The sequence below is a fragment of the Cololabis saira genome, chromosome 23, assembly GCF_033807715.1.
Source record: "Cololabis saira isolate AMF1-May2022 chromosome 23, fColSai1.1, whole genome shotgun sequence".
In the NCBI taxonomy this organism is placed as follows: Eukaryota; Metazoa; Chordata; class Actinopteri; order Beloniformes; family Belonidae; genus Cololabis; species Cololabis saira.
The window spans coordinates 1,818,990-1,835,255 of record NC_084609.1 but is presented as its reverse complement, the minus strand read 5'-3'; the positions used below and the strand labels follow the sequence as shown (position 1 = coordinate 1,835,255).

The 16,266-nt window shown below is 38.5% G+C and overlaps 1 protein-coding gene across 2 annotated transcripts in view; it reads left to right on the top strand.

Moving 5' to 3' along the window:
- The first annotated feature begins 1,950 nt into the window (after positions 1-1,950).
- Positions 1,951-16,266, top strand: part of LOC133424444 (CCR4-NOT transcription complex subunit 2-like) — a 41,410-nt gene continuing 27,094 nt past the window's right edge. The window contains exons 1-4 of one of the 2 annotated variants that reach the window (XM_061715064.1): positions 1,951-2,031; positions 7,504-7,632; positions 13,342-13,411; positions 15,012-15,159. In XM_061715064.1, the coding sequence (XP_061571048.1) occupies positions 7,516-7,632; positions 13,342-13,411; positions 15,012-15,159 (335 nt within the window). In that variant the 5' untranslated portion in view covers positions 1,951-2,031; positions 7,504-7,515. Of the gene's footprint in view, positions 2,032-7,503; positions 7,633-8,445; positions 8,462-13,341; positions 13,412-15,011; positions 15,160-16,266 lie in introns of those variants that run through there. The other variant, XM_061715065.1, reaches the window with a different exon arrangement.

The following is a 16,266-nucleotide window of genomic DNA, read 5'->3' as shown; positions in this document are numbered from 1 at the left end:
ACTATACTTATGACATATATGTATTTCTTAGCAACTAAACACCAAGTTATTTTTTCCGTATAAAGAGTTCAGGCTTTTTCTGTGGATGAATTTGCTTTGTGAATTTGTGAAACTTTGCTAAAAATAAAGACAGATTTATAAAAAAAAAAGTGTCTTTGTGATTAAAATGATGAAAACCAAAAATAACATTCTTAAAATAAAGATGAAAGTCAGAAAAGACAGAATCAGTAATATACTTGGAAGGAAAAAAAAGAAAAGAAAAAGAGAAAAAAAATAAATAAATAAAAGAGAAAAAAAGCAACAAAAAAAAGGAAAAAAAGAAGCAATATAATTGTGGAAATCCCTCCAGAATTTATAAGTGAATTCACACGACCAAATAAGAGAATATGTTTCAGGATGAACAATTAACATCTATATCATTCTTAAATGTTGATAAATGTTGATAAATCTATCTCGTAATTTTTTTATGTTTAAGGCTAAGATTTCTAAGGCTAAGAGAATTCAAATTATTAGTGAAGAAACATCTCTTAAATAAATACATATAAAACTTAATTATTATTAAATGGCTATTGGGTTACTAAAAATGGCAATGGGTTAAAGTTACGATGAGTTATTATAACTTAAACGCATTGTCGATGACTAAACATTGTTTGAATTGGTTGATGCTATTTAAAGAATGTATGATTTTGTATTGTAATGCATTACATCTAAATGTTTAATGGAATGACTGTAACCTTAATGTGAGTGTCAAAGGGAGCACTGGTCTTATTTGACAGAAATCTAGAATATATTTTGTGGTAGAATTTCCTTTTCTTTAACTTTTTTTTCTTTTCTATGTTTCTTTTCTTTTTCTTCTACTACCTCTTTAGGTTTGCTTTTAATTTTAGTCTTGTATTGTGTGTTTTGTGTCGGACCCCAGGAAGAATAGCTGCAGTTTTGCTGCAGCTAATGGAGATCAGAATAAAACTTCAAACTTTAAACTTCAAACTTCAATTTCATATTATTTTTGTCTGGCAGAAATGGGCTTCCATATCCACCTGAATCTGAGGACCATCTGTCAGCAGGACCAAAGATACTCTATATATACAATAATAATAATAATATAATAAATATAATATACAATAATATAATATAAAATTTTACAATAACAGCATTACAAAAAAACGTCTCTGGCAGGACTCAGTAGACCTGAGTGATGGGTCAGAGGTCAGCTTCAGACAATAAAATAACATTTGAACTAGTTCACAGACAATAAAATAACATTTGAACTAGTTTTCAGACAATAAAATAACATTTGAATCATTTTTCAGACAATAAAATAAAATTTGAACCATTTTTCAGACAATAAAATAACATTTGAATCATTTTTCAGACAATAAAATAAAATTTGAACCATTTTTCAGACAATAAAGTAACATTTGAAACATTTTTCAGACAATAAAATAACATTTGAAACATTTTTCAGACAATAAAGTAACATTTGAAACATTTTTCAGACAATAAAATAACATTTGAAACATTTTTCAGACAATAAAATAACATTTGAATCATTTTTCAGACAATAAAATAACATTTGAACCATTTTCAGACAATAAAATAACATTTGAACCATTTTTCAGACAATAAAGTAACATTTGAAACATTTTTCAGACAATAAAATAACATTTGAACCATTTTTCAGACAATAAAATAACATTTGAACCAGTTTTCAGACAATAAAATAACATTTGAACCAGTTTTCAGACAATTTGAACCATTTTTCAGACAACAAAATAACTTTTGAACCATTTTTCAGACAATAAAATAACATTTGAACCAGTTTTCAGACAATAAAATAACATTTGAACAATTTTTCAGACAATAAAATAACATTTGAACCAGTTTTCAGACAATAAAATAACTCTGGGTCAGGGGTCGTCTCCGCGCATGCGCCCTGCAGCCCTCCCCCCGGGGGTCAGAGGTGAGCCCCGCGCATGCGCCGTGCTGGCGGAAGTCGGCCATCTTGGCGGCGGCGGGTTTGATGTTGATGCGGTGAGTGTTTTAATTCTGCAGGTTTTCACTTGTTTCTGCTGCGGTTTCTGCTGCTAATACCCGGTCCTGGTCCCGGTACCGGGTCCGACCCGGCCCCCCGGAGCCGGTACCGGCCCGGCCCGGGCCCGGGGGGGTGTTAGTTAGCTGTAGCCGCTGCTAACAGCTGCTAGCCGCTGCTAAGCTAACTACAACAACAAGCAGCAGCAGCACGGGGCTAATGTGCTAATGTGTTTATGTGTGGGGTTATTACTGCTGCTCTGGGGGGTTAATGGTGCTGCTGGTGGGGGTTATTAATGCCTGGGGGGTAATTATGTATTATATTATACTATATTTACTGTATTTATCAGTATTAATGTGTTAAATGTGAGAACAGCAGCTGTAGCATTAGCTGCTGCTAGCAGCTCAACTCTCCTCTTTCTGCTGCACTAACCATCATTAAAACATTCAGAGTCTGCGGGACGAAGGTGTTATAATCATTTATAATAGTTTTTAATCATTTCTTATTGGAAAACACTAATGTTTATACTCGTTTATAATCATTTATACTCGTTTATAATAGTTTTGAATCATTTATTATTGTAAAACACTAATGTTTATACTCGTTTATAATAATTTATAACCATTTATAATCATTTATAACCATTTATACTCATGTATAATCATTTATACTCGTTTATAATCAATTATAATTGTAAAACACTCATGTTTATACTCGTTTATAATCATTTATACTCGTTTATAATAGTTTTTAATCATTTATAATCATAAAACACCAATGTTTATAACATATATACTAGTTTATAATCATTTATAATAGTTTATTATAGTTAGTAATACTGAATAATAGTGAATAACAGCAGCTGCACGGGGTGTTGGTGTAATGTTAGTGCTGCTGCTCTGGGGGTTTATGTTGCTGCTGGTGGGGGTTATTAATACCTGGGGGGTAAATATGTATTATATTATACTTTATTTACTGTATTTAAGAGTATACAAGTGTTAATTGGAGCTGCAGGAGAAGAACAGCAGCTGTAGCATTAGCCGCTGCTAGCAGCTAAACTCTCCTCTTTCTGCTGCTAAACCTTCATTAATGATGATAAATGATTATAAATGGTTTATAAACCATTATAAACCAGTTTCAGACTCTTCTGACCCTCCACGGCTGCGCATGTCCGTGATTGTTTACTGGTTTCTGAGAAACAAACAAAGAGACTATTATAAACTATTATTATTATTATAACAAAGAGTTAAAGCTGCTGCTGTTATTCACTATTATAAACGATTATTAACTATTATTAAGGATTATAAATGATTATAAACGAGTATAAATGTTATCAGCATTGGTGTTTTATGATTATAAATTATTAAAAACTATTATTCATACATGAGCCGCTGAAAAAAATGATTTAAATAACAAAACAGAAGCGCTAAGAAACAAGAGTTTAAATGCTTTCATATGATAAAGCTCCCAAACATACAACAGTGACAGAATAAATGATGTTACGTGGAATAAACAGAGGAATATATATATACAAAAAATGTAAATGTAAAATAGAAATTACAAAGAGCAATATAAAAAGTAGAAAAAGACTATGTACAAGAGAGCTATTATTATTATTATTATTATTATTATTATTATTATTATTATTATTATTATTATTATTATTATTATTATTATTATTATAACAAAGAGTTAAAGCTGCTGATGTTATTAACTATATGAAGTAGTTTATTTGGTCGATCAGTTTCCATTGATAAATACATTGCATTTCATTTCTTTTTGTAGGAAAGAAATAATAAAAAAAAGAAGTAATGAATAAACCGACCAAAAGGTGTAGCTGAAGGCTGAGCTTATTGTGCCTTCCCTTTTTAACTTTGTTTATAGTACTACTACTGTACTAATACAACAAGGACAAACAATCTACAACAAGAAAAAAAACAGCAAAGTTAACACACATGCAAAAACAAGAAGGAAGACAAATGTAAATATGACAGAAAAATCAAGTAAAAAAACAAACAGAAGACGGATCTCAGAAAAACAACTAACAGAGAAAGTAATAATAAGAAATAATCAACAACAATAATCTCTACAAGAGTGAAAACAAAAGGAAACCAAATACCAATCATTAAATGTTTGGTATTTAAATATTATTATAACAACAACAATGTATGTATATATATAGTTTTGTATCACACTAATGTATTAACTATTATAAACTATTATAACAAAGAGTTAAAGCTGCTGCTATTTTTCACTAGTATACACTATTACTAACTATTATTAACTATTATAATCCAGCACTTTAAAAACCTCATATTGTACATTTCTGTTTATACATTTTATCTCTATATATTTGCTTTTATATTTGTATTGTATTGCACCAATCACCACAACAAATTCCTTGTGTGTGTTTAACAAACTTGGCAATAAACCCTTTTCTGATTCTGATAAACTATTACTAATGATTATTAACTATTATAAATGATTATAAACGAGTATAAATATTATAAACATTGCTGTTTTACGATTATAAATGATTGAAAACTATTGTAAACGAGTATAAACATTAATGTTTTACAATTATAAATGATTATAAACGAGTATAAACATTAGTGTTTTACAATTATAAATTATTATAAACGAGTATAAACATTAATGTTTTACAATTATAAATGATTATAAACGAGTATAAACATTAGTGTTTTACAATTATAAATGATTATAAACGAGTATAAACATTAGTGTTTTACAATTATAAATGATTATAAACGAGTATAAATGATTACAAATGATGTATAAATTATATAAACCAGTTTCAGAGAGTTAAAGCTGCTGCTATTATTCACTATTATTATAATAATAACTGCCCTTATTTTTAACAGCTTGTGCTTTTTATTATTTTACTTATTTTCTTATCATCTTATTCATAATTTTATTCAATCTTATTTGTTATTTACTGTCTAATTATGTCTTGCCGCTTTTAATGTCAATGTAAAGCGCTTAACTTGTGTTTAATTGTGCTATATAAATAAACTTGCCTTGCCTTATAACAAAGAGTTAAAGCTGCTGCTGTTATTCACTATTGTTAATGAGTATAAACTATTATTAACGATTATTAACTATTATAAACGAGTATAAATATTATAAACATTGGTGTTTTACGATTATAAACGAATATAAATGATTAAAAACTATTAGAAACGCTTATCAATGAGTATAAACGAGTATAAACATTAGTGTTTTACAATTATAAATGATTATAAACTAGTTTAAATGATTACAAATGATTTATAAACGATTATAAACCAGTTTTAGAGCCTTCTGACCCCTCACGGCTGCGCGTGGTCTCGGGCGTCACTCATCGTGGCACCTTCACCTCCCTCTAAACTTTCTGATCAAAACATTGATTCTTTTCTCTTTTTCAAAATTAGACGCGTTTTGACGAGAGAAAGTAAAGCCATGAACTGAAACATCTCTCCCGGTTAATTATTGTGAGATAATCATGATATAATAATGTAATAATATGATATAACAGCAGAGACAGAAGCTCTTTAATACGAAGTCAAACAGGAAACGTCCAGGAGTCTCACGCAGGAAACAGTCGAACATGATTAAACGTCACCATGGAGACACAAACGCTCTGTTCAGTCCGAAGGAGAAACTAATGTCTCCACTATTGAAAATGACGTTTTAAAGACATAAACTATTGTTAACAAAGCAGAACTCAGCAAAAACACGTTTAAATATAAAAAAATTAAGCAGTAAATCCATAAAAACAATGTTAAAGTGATATATTTATTAATATTATCTTGGGTGGGAGGTTTGTTTACAGCGTCCAGGATTTATAAAGTTATACGAGAACGTAATCCTGCGTTTTAGGTGGTTTTCTGACCTGTTTCACAAGTTTATTTACTTATTTAGCTCGTGGCTGTTTGGGGCCACGGCTGGATTTCCTGCAGGATTTAGAAACCAGGGGGATTATTATTAACATATTCACATATTCAACCCCCACGTTCTCTATACAGCAGGATGAAGTTAGCGGTAGTAAGCAAAGCTGCAGCAGCGGCACCATCACACTACAATAAAATAATAATAATAATAGAATAAAAACAATAGGTGGTAAATAATAGAATAAGATAATAATAGAATAAAACCACACAGCGCAGGAGAAATGTCGTCTTGTTTGGGCCAGGATAAACGGGAAAGAGCGGAGCGGTGCTGCTACTGATGCTGTTACCGTGGTAACAACTGCTGCTACTGATGCTGTTACCATGGTAACAACTCCCCTCCCAACGGCAGGAAGTAGTACGTCCGGATTAATGCATACTACTGATATTTACACAAAAGTGTGCCGAACTTAAGTATACCTTTTGAGTAGTGATGCACCGAAATGAAAATTTGTGGCCGAAACCGAAAATAATAATAAACATTTGGCCGAATACCGAACATGGTTCTTCACAGTTTTTCATTTACTTTGCCAATTTTTTGCATAAATCAAATACATTTGATTTAGGCTTTTCAAAGAAAAAAATCTTTTACAAAATTACAAGGTAGAAAATATTTATTGAACATAAAAAACTGAACATGTTTTAATTTCCATGTTGTTTTGGTTCCACCTCCTGGTGAATGTTGGTAAAATTCTTATGGGGTTAGTTTTTGACTTTTTTCACAAAATTTTGACTTTTTTCTCGACATTTCGACTTTTTTTCTTAACATTTCGACTTTTTTCCACAAAATTTTGACTGTTTTCTCGACATTTTGACTTTTTTCACAAAATTTTGACCTTTTTTCTCGACATTTTGACTTTTTTCACAAAATTTTGACTTTTTTCTCGACATTTCAACTTTTTTTCTTAACATTTCGACTTTTTTCCACAAAATTTTGACCTTTTTTCTCGACATTTCAACTTTTTTTCTTAACATTTCGACTTTTTTCACCATTGCATAAATCAAATAAATTTGATTTAGGCTTTTCAAAAAAAAAAAAATCTTTTACAAAATTACAAGGTAGAAAATATTTATTGAACATAAAAAACTGAACATGTTTTAATTTCCAGCATTATGTTGTTTTGGTTCCACCTCCTGGTGAATGTTGGTAAAATTCTTATGTGGTTACTTTTTGGTTGGCCAATGATTTATGTTTGTGGTGCAACCGTTACGGGACGGAGCGGCCAGTCTATTTCCTTATTTTACAACGCCGTTATTAATTGTTCGGTTTTTTTCCCACTTATTCCACCGAACACCCAAAGTGTTTTTTTTTGCCATTTTCGGCCGAACAATTTCGGTTACCGAACAATCGGTGCATCACTACTTTTGAGTATATACTGTTTAGTACGGCATTTCGGGCGCACCGATTGAAACGGATCCGTGGTGGCGTTGCCGTGGTGACCCGACTCTTGACTCCTCCCCCTAACCTGTGGCTCCTCCCCCTAACCTGTGGCTCCTCCCCCTAACCTGTGGCTCCTCCCCCTCCAGGTGACACGCGGCATGTTTGGTGCTAACAGGAAGAAGTTCATGGAGGGGCTGGACAGCGACTACCCGGACGACTCCAGCCTCTACTACAGCCAGCAGTCCATATTCCCCCCCCACCGGCCCGACAAAGACGTAAGTTCCTCCTAAAGACGTAAGTTCCTCCTAAAGTTCCCCCCACCGGCCCGACAAAGCTGTAAGTTCCCCCCACCGGTCCGACAAAGCCGTAAGTTCCCCCCACCGGCCCGACAAAGACGTAAGTTCCTCCTAAAGTTCCCCCCACCGGCCCGACAAAGCTGTAAGTTCCTCCCACCGGCCCGACAAAGACGTAAGTTCCTCCCAAAGTTCCCCCCACCGGCCCGACAAAGACGTAAGTAGTTCGTAAGTTCCCCCCACCGGCCCGACAAAGACGTAAGTTCCTCCCACCGGCCCGACAAAGACGTAAGTAGTTCGTAAGTTCCCCCCACCGGCCCGACAAAGACGTAAGTTCCTCCTAAAGTTCCCCCCACCGGCCCGACAAAGACGTAAGTTCCTCCTAAAGTTCCCCCCACCGGCCCGACAAAGACGTAAGTAGTTCGTAAGTTCCCCCCACCGGCCCGACAAAGACGTAAGTAGTTCGTAAGTTCCTCCCTAAAGATATAAGTTCCCCCCACCGGCCCGACAAAGACGTAAGTTCCTCCCTAAAGATATAAGTTCCCCCCACCGGCCCGACAAAGACGTAAGTTCCTCCCTAAAGATATAAGTTCCCCCCACCGGCCCGACAAAGACGTAAGTAGTTCGTAAGTTCCTCCCTAAAGATATAAGTTCCCCCCACCGGCCCGACAAAGACGTAAGTTCCTCCTAAAGTTCCCCCCACCGGCCCGACAAAGACGTAAGTTCCTCCTAAAGACGTAAGTTCCCCCCACCGGCCCGACAAAGACGTAAGTTCCTCCTAAAGTTTTCCCCCCACCGGCCCGACAAAGACGTAAGTCCCGCTACCGTCTCTGCCCACGTGCTCATGGGCAAGCTAGAACCCGGGATCACTATGCTTATTGATCCTCTGCTGATTCCTGAAGAGACGGGTTGGAAACCTCCTTTACTCCACCTGTGGGGCTAAGAGGAGAGCTGGGGCCAATCCCAATACTCCCCCTACTTTCTACCACTAGCCCTAAAAAAGAAGCCACAGATTTTAGGGCCCTAAATCTTCCCAGGTCTGTCCCAATCCCCCCACTACTCCTACTTTCAGCACCACCCCTAGATTTAGCTGCTACGTCACTGCGTGGTTTACGTTTGGGTACGTAAGCGACTGCGTAGTTACGTTTGCACAAACGTCACACAATATCAGGAAGCCCAGAGCTAAAAGCTGTTTTAATTTCAGCTGTAGCGCTGTTAATATGACACTTTATTAAGTTTTAATATGTTTTCAGGCGTAAAAGTAACCGTTAAGATCCCCAACCTGGGCTCAGCTTATCCAAATAACGCCTGGTAAGAAATTTGACCCGATGTTTTGGGCGATGATGAGACCGGGGAGCAGCATTAGCTGTTACCATGGTAACAGCAGCAGCAGCAGCATTAGCTGTTACCATGGTAACAGCAGCAGCAGCAGCTCACGTACAGACGTGATCGCCAGGTCAACCTGCCGTCGTCCCGGGGAGAAACCTGCAGCTCTGTGGAGAATTACCGCTGGCTGAAATAAATCATTTAGGAAGATAAATGTTGGTTTAATAGATGAAATCTAACAGTTGTAGCTACCGTAGATGACCAAATAGTCGCCCGCGCGCAAATACGCGCCTGTGCTCTAATAGCCGCCGGGGGTCCGAGCCCATTTGGCATAATAAACGCCGGTTCAATTAAACGCCCGGGCGACTACCGGTAATAACCTGGTAATAACACTGTATTTACATTGTATTGTGTACAGTATCGTTCATACTGCTCTGATCAGCTCCGTGTGTCGCCGTTACACAGACAAACTGTCTTTGTATATCAGAGCATGTGAGCGGAGTGAAGCGGCGAGGGGATTCTTTATTATTTTTAATTTTATTTTTTTATATATTAAAATCCCAAAATATCTGTACCGTTTCTGATTGGGTGTGTGCACTGCGAATCATTTTTAGACACAACAAAGAACGCGTACCGCAAAAGTTGTGTCTCGGCGGAGGAACCCGGCGTCCCAGCAAAATGAGAAGAGAAAAAAGAGTTCAGCAGACAGCGCACACACTGAAGGCTGATTTATGGTTCCGCGTTACACCAACGCAGAGCCTACGGCGCAGGGTACGCCGTAAATCTGATTTATGGTTCCGCGTTACACCAACGCAGAGCCTACGGCGCAGGGTACGCCGTAAATCTGATTTATGGTTCCGCGTTACAACAACGCAGAGCCTACGGTGCAGGGTACGCCGTAATGCTGATTTATGGTTCCGCGTTACAACAACGCAGAGCCTACGGTGCAGGGTACGTGGAACTGCGCTCTTTTTTTTTTGCTATTAAAACATGATTTGTAATGTGAATTTGCAAAACTTAAACTACAAATAATAGTTTTTGAGGTGACATCAGAGATTGTGCATGCTCTCTGTGAAAGGATGAGTCAAATCGGGTCGCAGCTGCTTCAACTGTGATTCCTTCACGAGGAGCGACCAGGATTTCTAACACGCTTGATTTTCTTGCGACCTCACGATTCGTGATCGGGAGCTCGTCGTGAGGTGTTGTGTTGTGTGCAGTGTGTACAATTTTAGTTCCAGTGGTACTATGGTGATCTCATATGTTCTTTGTAAGTAATGGTCTGGTGCTGCTCATTGCAAAAATAAATTGTAGCCTGGTGCAAATACCCGCCTGGTTCTTATAAACGCCTGGGGTCCAAGTGGATTTAGCATATTAAACGCCCGGGCTACTAAATGCTCATCTACGGTACGCCTGTTAAGAATTTTGCTCCGAAAATTTCGAGATTTCTGCCTGCCGGCTCAGGAGCTTATGGTTCCGCGTGAAATCGACGCAGAGGCTACAGCGTAGGGTACGGCGTAGGGTACGGCGTACGGCGTAGGGTACGGCGTACGGCGTAGGGTACGGCGTACGGCGTACGGCGTAGGGTACGGCGTAGGGTACGGCGTACGGCGTAGGGTACGGCGTACGGCGTAGGGTACGGCGTACGGCGTAGGGTACGGCGTAGGGTACGGCGTAGGGTACGGCGTAGGGTACGGCGTAGGGTACGGCGTAGGGTACGGCGTACGGCGTAGGGTACGGCGTAGGGTACGGCGTACGGCGTAGGGTACGGCGTAGGGTACGGCGTAGGGTACGGCGTAGGGTACGGCGTAGGGTACGGCGTAGGGTACGGCGTACGCCGCGCGTCGCCGAGTAACCTACGGCGTAGGCTCTGCGTTGGTGTAACGCAGAACCATAAATCAGCCTTTATTCTGGCGAGGTTTGAAAAAGACTTTGCAACAACGGGCAAACGAGTGATTATGTACATTCACTGAGTGAATATTATGAAATTAAAATATATATTTCTCGCTAGAAATGTAATCAAAACACATTTTTATGCAGAAACTAACTCAAAATATTGATTTTATTCACTAAAAAATAAGAAATGTCCGCCATGTTTTTTTTTTTTGATTCAGTCCACAAATGACGATGAAAAGCATTCTGGGAAATTTTTCTGTCCCTAGATCAGCTAGTGAGGATCAGGGTTATAATAGTTTAGAATTTTTCATTTTAGTTTAGTTTTATTTCGTTTTGACTTTTTCTCCTTCAATTCAGTTAGTTTTAATTAGTTTTTAGTGTGGGTTTGCTAGTTTTTATTAGTTTTTATATTTTCAAAAAGGCTTAGTTTTAGTTTAGTTTTTATTAGTTTGAGTTTTAGTTTTGACGTGACGGACCGTGAGGCGTTCAGGTGCCGTAGATGCCAGTTGGAGATAAACGGCCAGAGCAGAATAAATTGATCAAACCAAGAGGTTTATATTATATTATTATATTATTATATTATTAGATTATTATATTGACAGGGACGAAAACGGAGGAAATTATATCTATAATTTCAGTTAGTTTTAGTTAGTTTTCTAAACAAGCAATATAGTTTCAGTTAGTTATTGAGGAAAAAACGCACGAAAAAACGCACGAAAAAACGCACGAAAAGCGCACGAGAAAACGCACGATCGCACGAAAAAACGCACGAAAAGTGCACGAGAAAACGCACGATCGCACGAGAAAACGCACACGTTACGAGAAAACGCACGGAAAACGCACGAGAAAACGCACGATCGCACGAGAAAACGCACGAAAAAACGCACGAAAAAACGCACGGAAAACGCACGAGAAAACGCACGATCGCACGAGAAAACGCACGAAAAAACGCACGATCGCACGTTTTGGTGACATGAAGGTTTTGGTGAAGGTTTTGGTGAAGGTTTTTGTCTTTTAATTTTCGTTTTTATTTAGTTCAGTTAACGAAATTGTTTTTTCAATTTTAGTTTTCGTTATTTCGTTCGTTTTCGTGAACGATAATAACTCTGGTGAGCATCTGAAAACACTCGATCCGTAGAGACAGATTCAGACACTACACTCGTTTTCTTCACTCCCCCTAGGTGGAAAGAGGAAGTGGGAACCACTGCCCTCACGGGAACGCACAAAATTTATGGGTAGGGATGAAAAGTTGGATGATGGTTGACTGCAGCGCTACATAATTAGTTATCTAACGAGGTCTGACGTTGCAACCGTATTTTCTTTTTTTTATTTCACCTTTATTTAACCAGATAAAAGACCCATTGAGATCAAAACCTCTTTCACAAGGGGGACCTGGCCACAAAATAAACATTAAAATGAGAGTCCAAACTGTTTTAGCAAATAAAGTGCAGTAGTGGTGACTTCAACTTCAGTTATAATTTAAAAACACGTGTGGTTTATGTAGTGTAACCAACCAAGGACGGACTTTAACGTGTCTGAACGGTCCGACCTCGATCAGCGGAGCGGCTTCGTCTACCAAAGTCACTAAAATATTGACAGGTTTCTGACAGCGTTCCACATAAAACTGGTTCCAGGTCAGGAAACACAACAACATTCATACATAAGGAGCCGGATTTCAGGGACAGTTTTTGACAAACGTTAAGGGTTTTAGGTGTCTTTATGCAGCAGCTGCTGCAGCAGGTGCAGCAGCTGCAGCTGCAGCAGGTGCAGCAGATGCAGCAAATGCAGCAGGTGCAGCAAATGCAGCAGGTGCAGCAAATGCAGCAGGTGCAGCAGATGCAGCAGCTGCTGCAGCTGCTGCAGATGCAGCAGGTGCAGCAGGTGCAGCAGATGCAGCAGGTGCAGCAGCTGCAGCTGCTGCAGCAGATGCAGCAAATGCAGCAGGTGCAGCAGGTGCAGCAGGTGCAGCAGGTGCAGCAGGTGCAGCAGCTGCTGCAGGTGCAGCAGATGCTGCAGGTGCTGCAGGTGCAGCAGATGCAGCAGGTGCAGCAGCTGCAGCTGCAGCAGGTGCAGCAGATGCAGCAAATGCAGCAGGTGCAGCAAATGCAGCAGGTGCAGCAAATGCAGCAGGTGCAGCAGATGCAGCAGCTGCTGCAGCTGCTGCAGATGCAGCAGGTGCAGCAGGTGCAGCAGATGCAGCAGGTGCAGCAGCTGCAGCTGCTGCAGCAGATGCAGCAAATGCAGCAGGTGCAGCAGGTGCAGCAGGTGCAGCAGGTGCAGCAGGTGCAGCAGCTGCTGCAGGTGCAGCAGATGCTGCAGGTGCTGCAGGTGCAGCAGGTGCAGCTGCTGCAGATGCAGCAGGTGCAGCAGGTGCAGCAGATGCAGCAGGTGCAGCTGCTGCAGATGCAGCAGGTGCAGCAGGTGCAGCAGATGCAGCAGACGTGTGACCTGAGTGTGTTTGTTTCTGTCCAGATGTTGGCGTCGTCCTCCTCCTCCACCAGTCAGCTGTCCCAGCTGGGAGCCAGTTTATACGGACCCCAGAGTAAGATACACACTCATGTACACACACACACACACACACACACACACACACACACACACACACACACACACACACACACACCCCCATCTAGTGTTGTTTTTTAAGCCTGTTTCATTTCTAGTTCCAGTCTAGTCTTTGGGTCCAGCTATCATTTTAGATTTTATTAGTTTTAGTCTCGTTCATTCTCCTTTTAGTCGTGTCGACTAAGTCGACTAAAAGTCTGAGATTTTAGTCTTATTTTAGTCAGAATTTTCCAGGACCATTTAAGTCAAAGATTGTATTCAGCCAAACCCATTTTACAATTCAAACAAGGTTATCTTATTATTATATTATTGTTTCCTTATAGACTCAAGAATACATTCATTCCAGATACAGAAGACTCTCTTTTCAGTTTACAACATATTTATTTTTCCACATTTCTCTCCATCTTTTTCTTTTCCGAGTACATTTTTCTTAATGTACTCCTTCATTTCTGTCTTCCTCCCTTTACCTCCCTTCCTTCCTCATTTCCTCCTCTCCTCTGCACCTTTCCTTCCACGACACATTGAGTTTTCTTTTCCACGTCTCGGTAGGAAAGTGTCTCCAAAGCTGCTTCTTAGAGCTGGGGATCGATTCAAATGTTAAGAATCGATTTGATTCCGATTCTTAAGATTCAGAATCGATTATCACCATTCGATTCGATCCGATTCGATTCGATATTGATTTGGGTTAGTGTTGCCTGGATTATATGACTGTAAAATAACTATTGAAATAATAATTTCACAATAATTATTGTGAAATAACTAAGAAATAAATAACTCAAATAGGCATTTCAATATCCATTTAAAGTGCAAAAAAAGAAAGAAATTGCAACAGCTCAAGCAGTAAACAGATTATTTTAGCTTGTCTGATTTATTCTGTCTCCAGACACAGCTGGACATGAAACACCGGCATTTTTCAGGTATTTCATGATAAACCGTGTCCGATAACAGAGAAACCAAACAAGCTCTAGTAAATATAGATAATATGAACTTCATTGAACTAATATAACATTTAGAAATTTAAGCTGAAATGTCCAGCATTTTCTCTAAAGAAAAGTTAATTTAGTTCAGGAGTTTTAAAAACTACTGGGATTAAAGTTCAGCAGGCAAAAATGTAATGATGGAAAAAAAAAATTCATTAAAAAAAAAAAAATCGATCTTTAGACATACACATCGATTTTTATGAATTAATATGAGAATCGATTTAGAATCAGAAAATCGATTTTTTCAACACAGGCCTACTGGTTCTTCTTCTCCCCCCCAGAGCAGATCCCCCCCCGGCCATCGGCCCCTTTCTCTGTTTAACTCTTTAAATGAAGACAGATTTTAGCAGAGTTTTTTCATTTTGTAATCTACATTTTAGTCTGGTTTTTATTCCTCTACGATATTGCATTATATATTTAATTATCGTCACATGACCAGCATGTTCGTCTGGTTTTCCTCAGGTGATTAAGGTTTGTTGACGACGATATTTAGTCAATTCTCCCTGACGTTAGTATCTTTATCTCCAGGTTCTCTGGGTTTCCCCATGCGGGGCTTGAACAGATAATTCTCCCTGACGTTAGTATCTTTCTCCTCAGGTTCCCTGGGTTTCCCCATGCGGGGCTTGAACAGTTCCACGGCGCCACAGCTGAGTCGGACCGGGCTGAATCCGTCGGCCGGGCCTCTCTCCAGTCACAGCAGCACTCCCAACTCCGGCAGCATGCACACGTCGTCCTCGCCCAGCAGGTAACACGCCGCCGCTACCGCGCCGCCGCCGCCACGGCGGGGTCGTCTGCTTCTGTACGGAGTAAGACGGCTTTCAAAAAGATGTGTCCCACAGAAAACATTAAAACTATTCAGTTAAACAAGGGAACAAACATAAAACACACATAGCAGCAAAAATAGATTTAGGAGCATTTAAAACGGGTGTCAAATGTGCGGCCCGAGAGAGATTTTCATGCCGCCCGCAAGAAGTTTCCAACGCAAAAAAAAACGAAATGTTAATTTACTAAAAAGGAAGGCATGAATAATTGCCATGAATCGCAGCATATCCCATAATATATTTCTTCTACAAATCCATCGTTATTCCACAAAGAGCAGTTTGACATTTTTTTAGTTTTCTAGAATGCATTTGCTGATTTTATTTCTTTGTAGACGGTCGTTTATTTTTATTAACTGACTACTATTATATATTTTTGCAGGAAAAATATCACTGCTAAAAAAGATGATAGAAGATATTTATTCAGAGAATTTCAGTTTGAATACGAGGATTGTGACAAAGTAAAACAGTTCAAAAAGAAGTGCTGACTTTTCGGCACACTGGCGTAAATATCCGCGCCAATTTTTAAAATAAATACATTTAATTGTACTGGAAAAATCTCTAAATCACAAAGAAACACTCTCGGATGTAATAAGAAAGATTTTGCTTTTAATTAAATTTCCTATAAAAAAGGGAAATAGAAATTTCAAGAAAAGATCCTGAAGAAATATATTTTACATAATTAGAGTGCATATTTCCTTTCAAATTAACTAAACTGATATTGGATTTTATAACAATAGTAAAAAAAAAAAAAGAATTAGAAAAAAAAATTGCACTGTTTTTGTTATTTTGAGCGTGCGGCCCGCGAGAAAAAGAATTGGTCAAATCCGGGCCCGCCAAGAAAAATGAGTTTGACACCCCTGATTTAAAAGCAGTATGGATTGTATCTAAAGTGACTTGATCAAAAAATGCACATTACGATAATGAAATACCAGCAATAGTAATATTTTGGTACTGAGAGAATCCAAGTTGTGTGACATACAAAGTGCGTGTTGCATTTCCCTGTACGTATGAATTAAAACAGATAATAATTA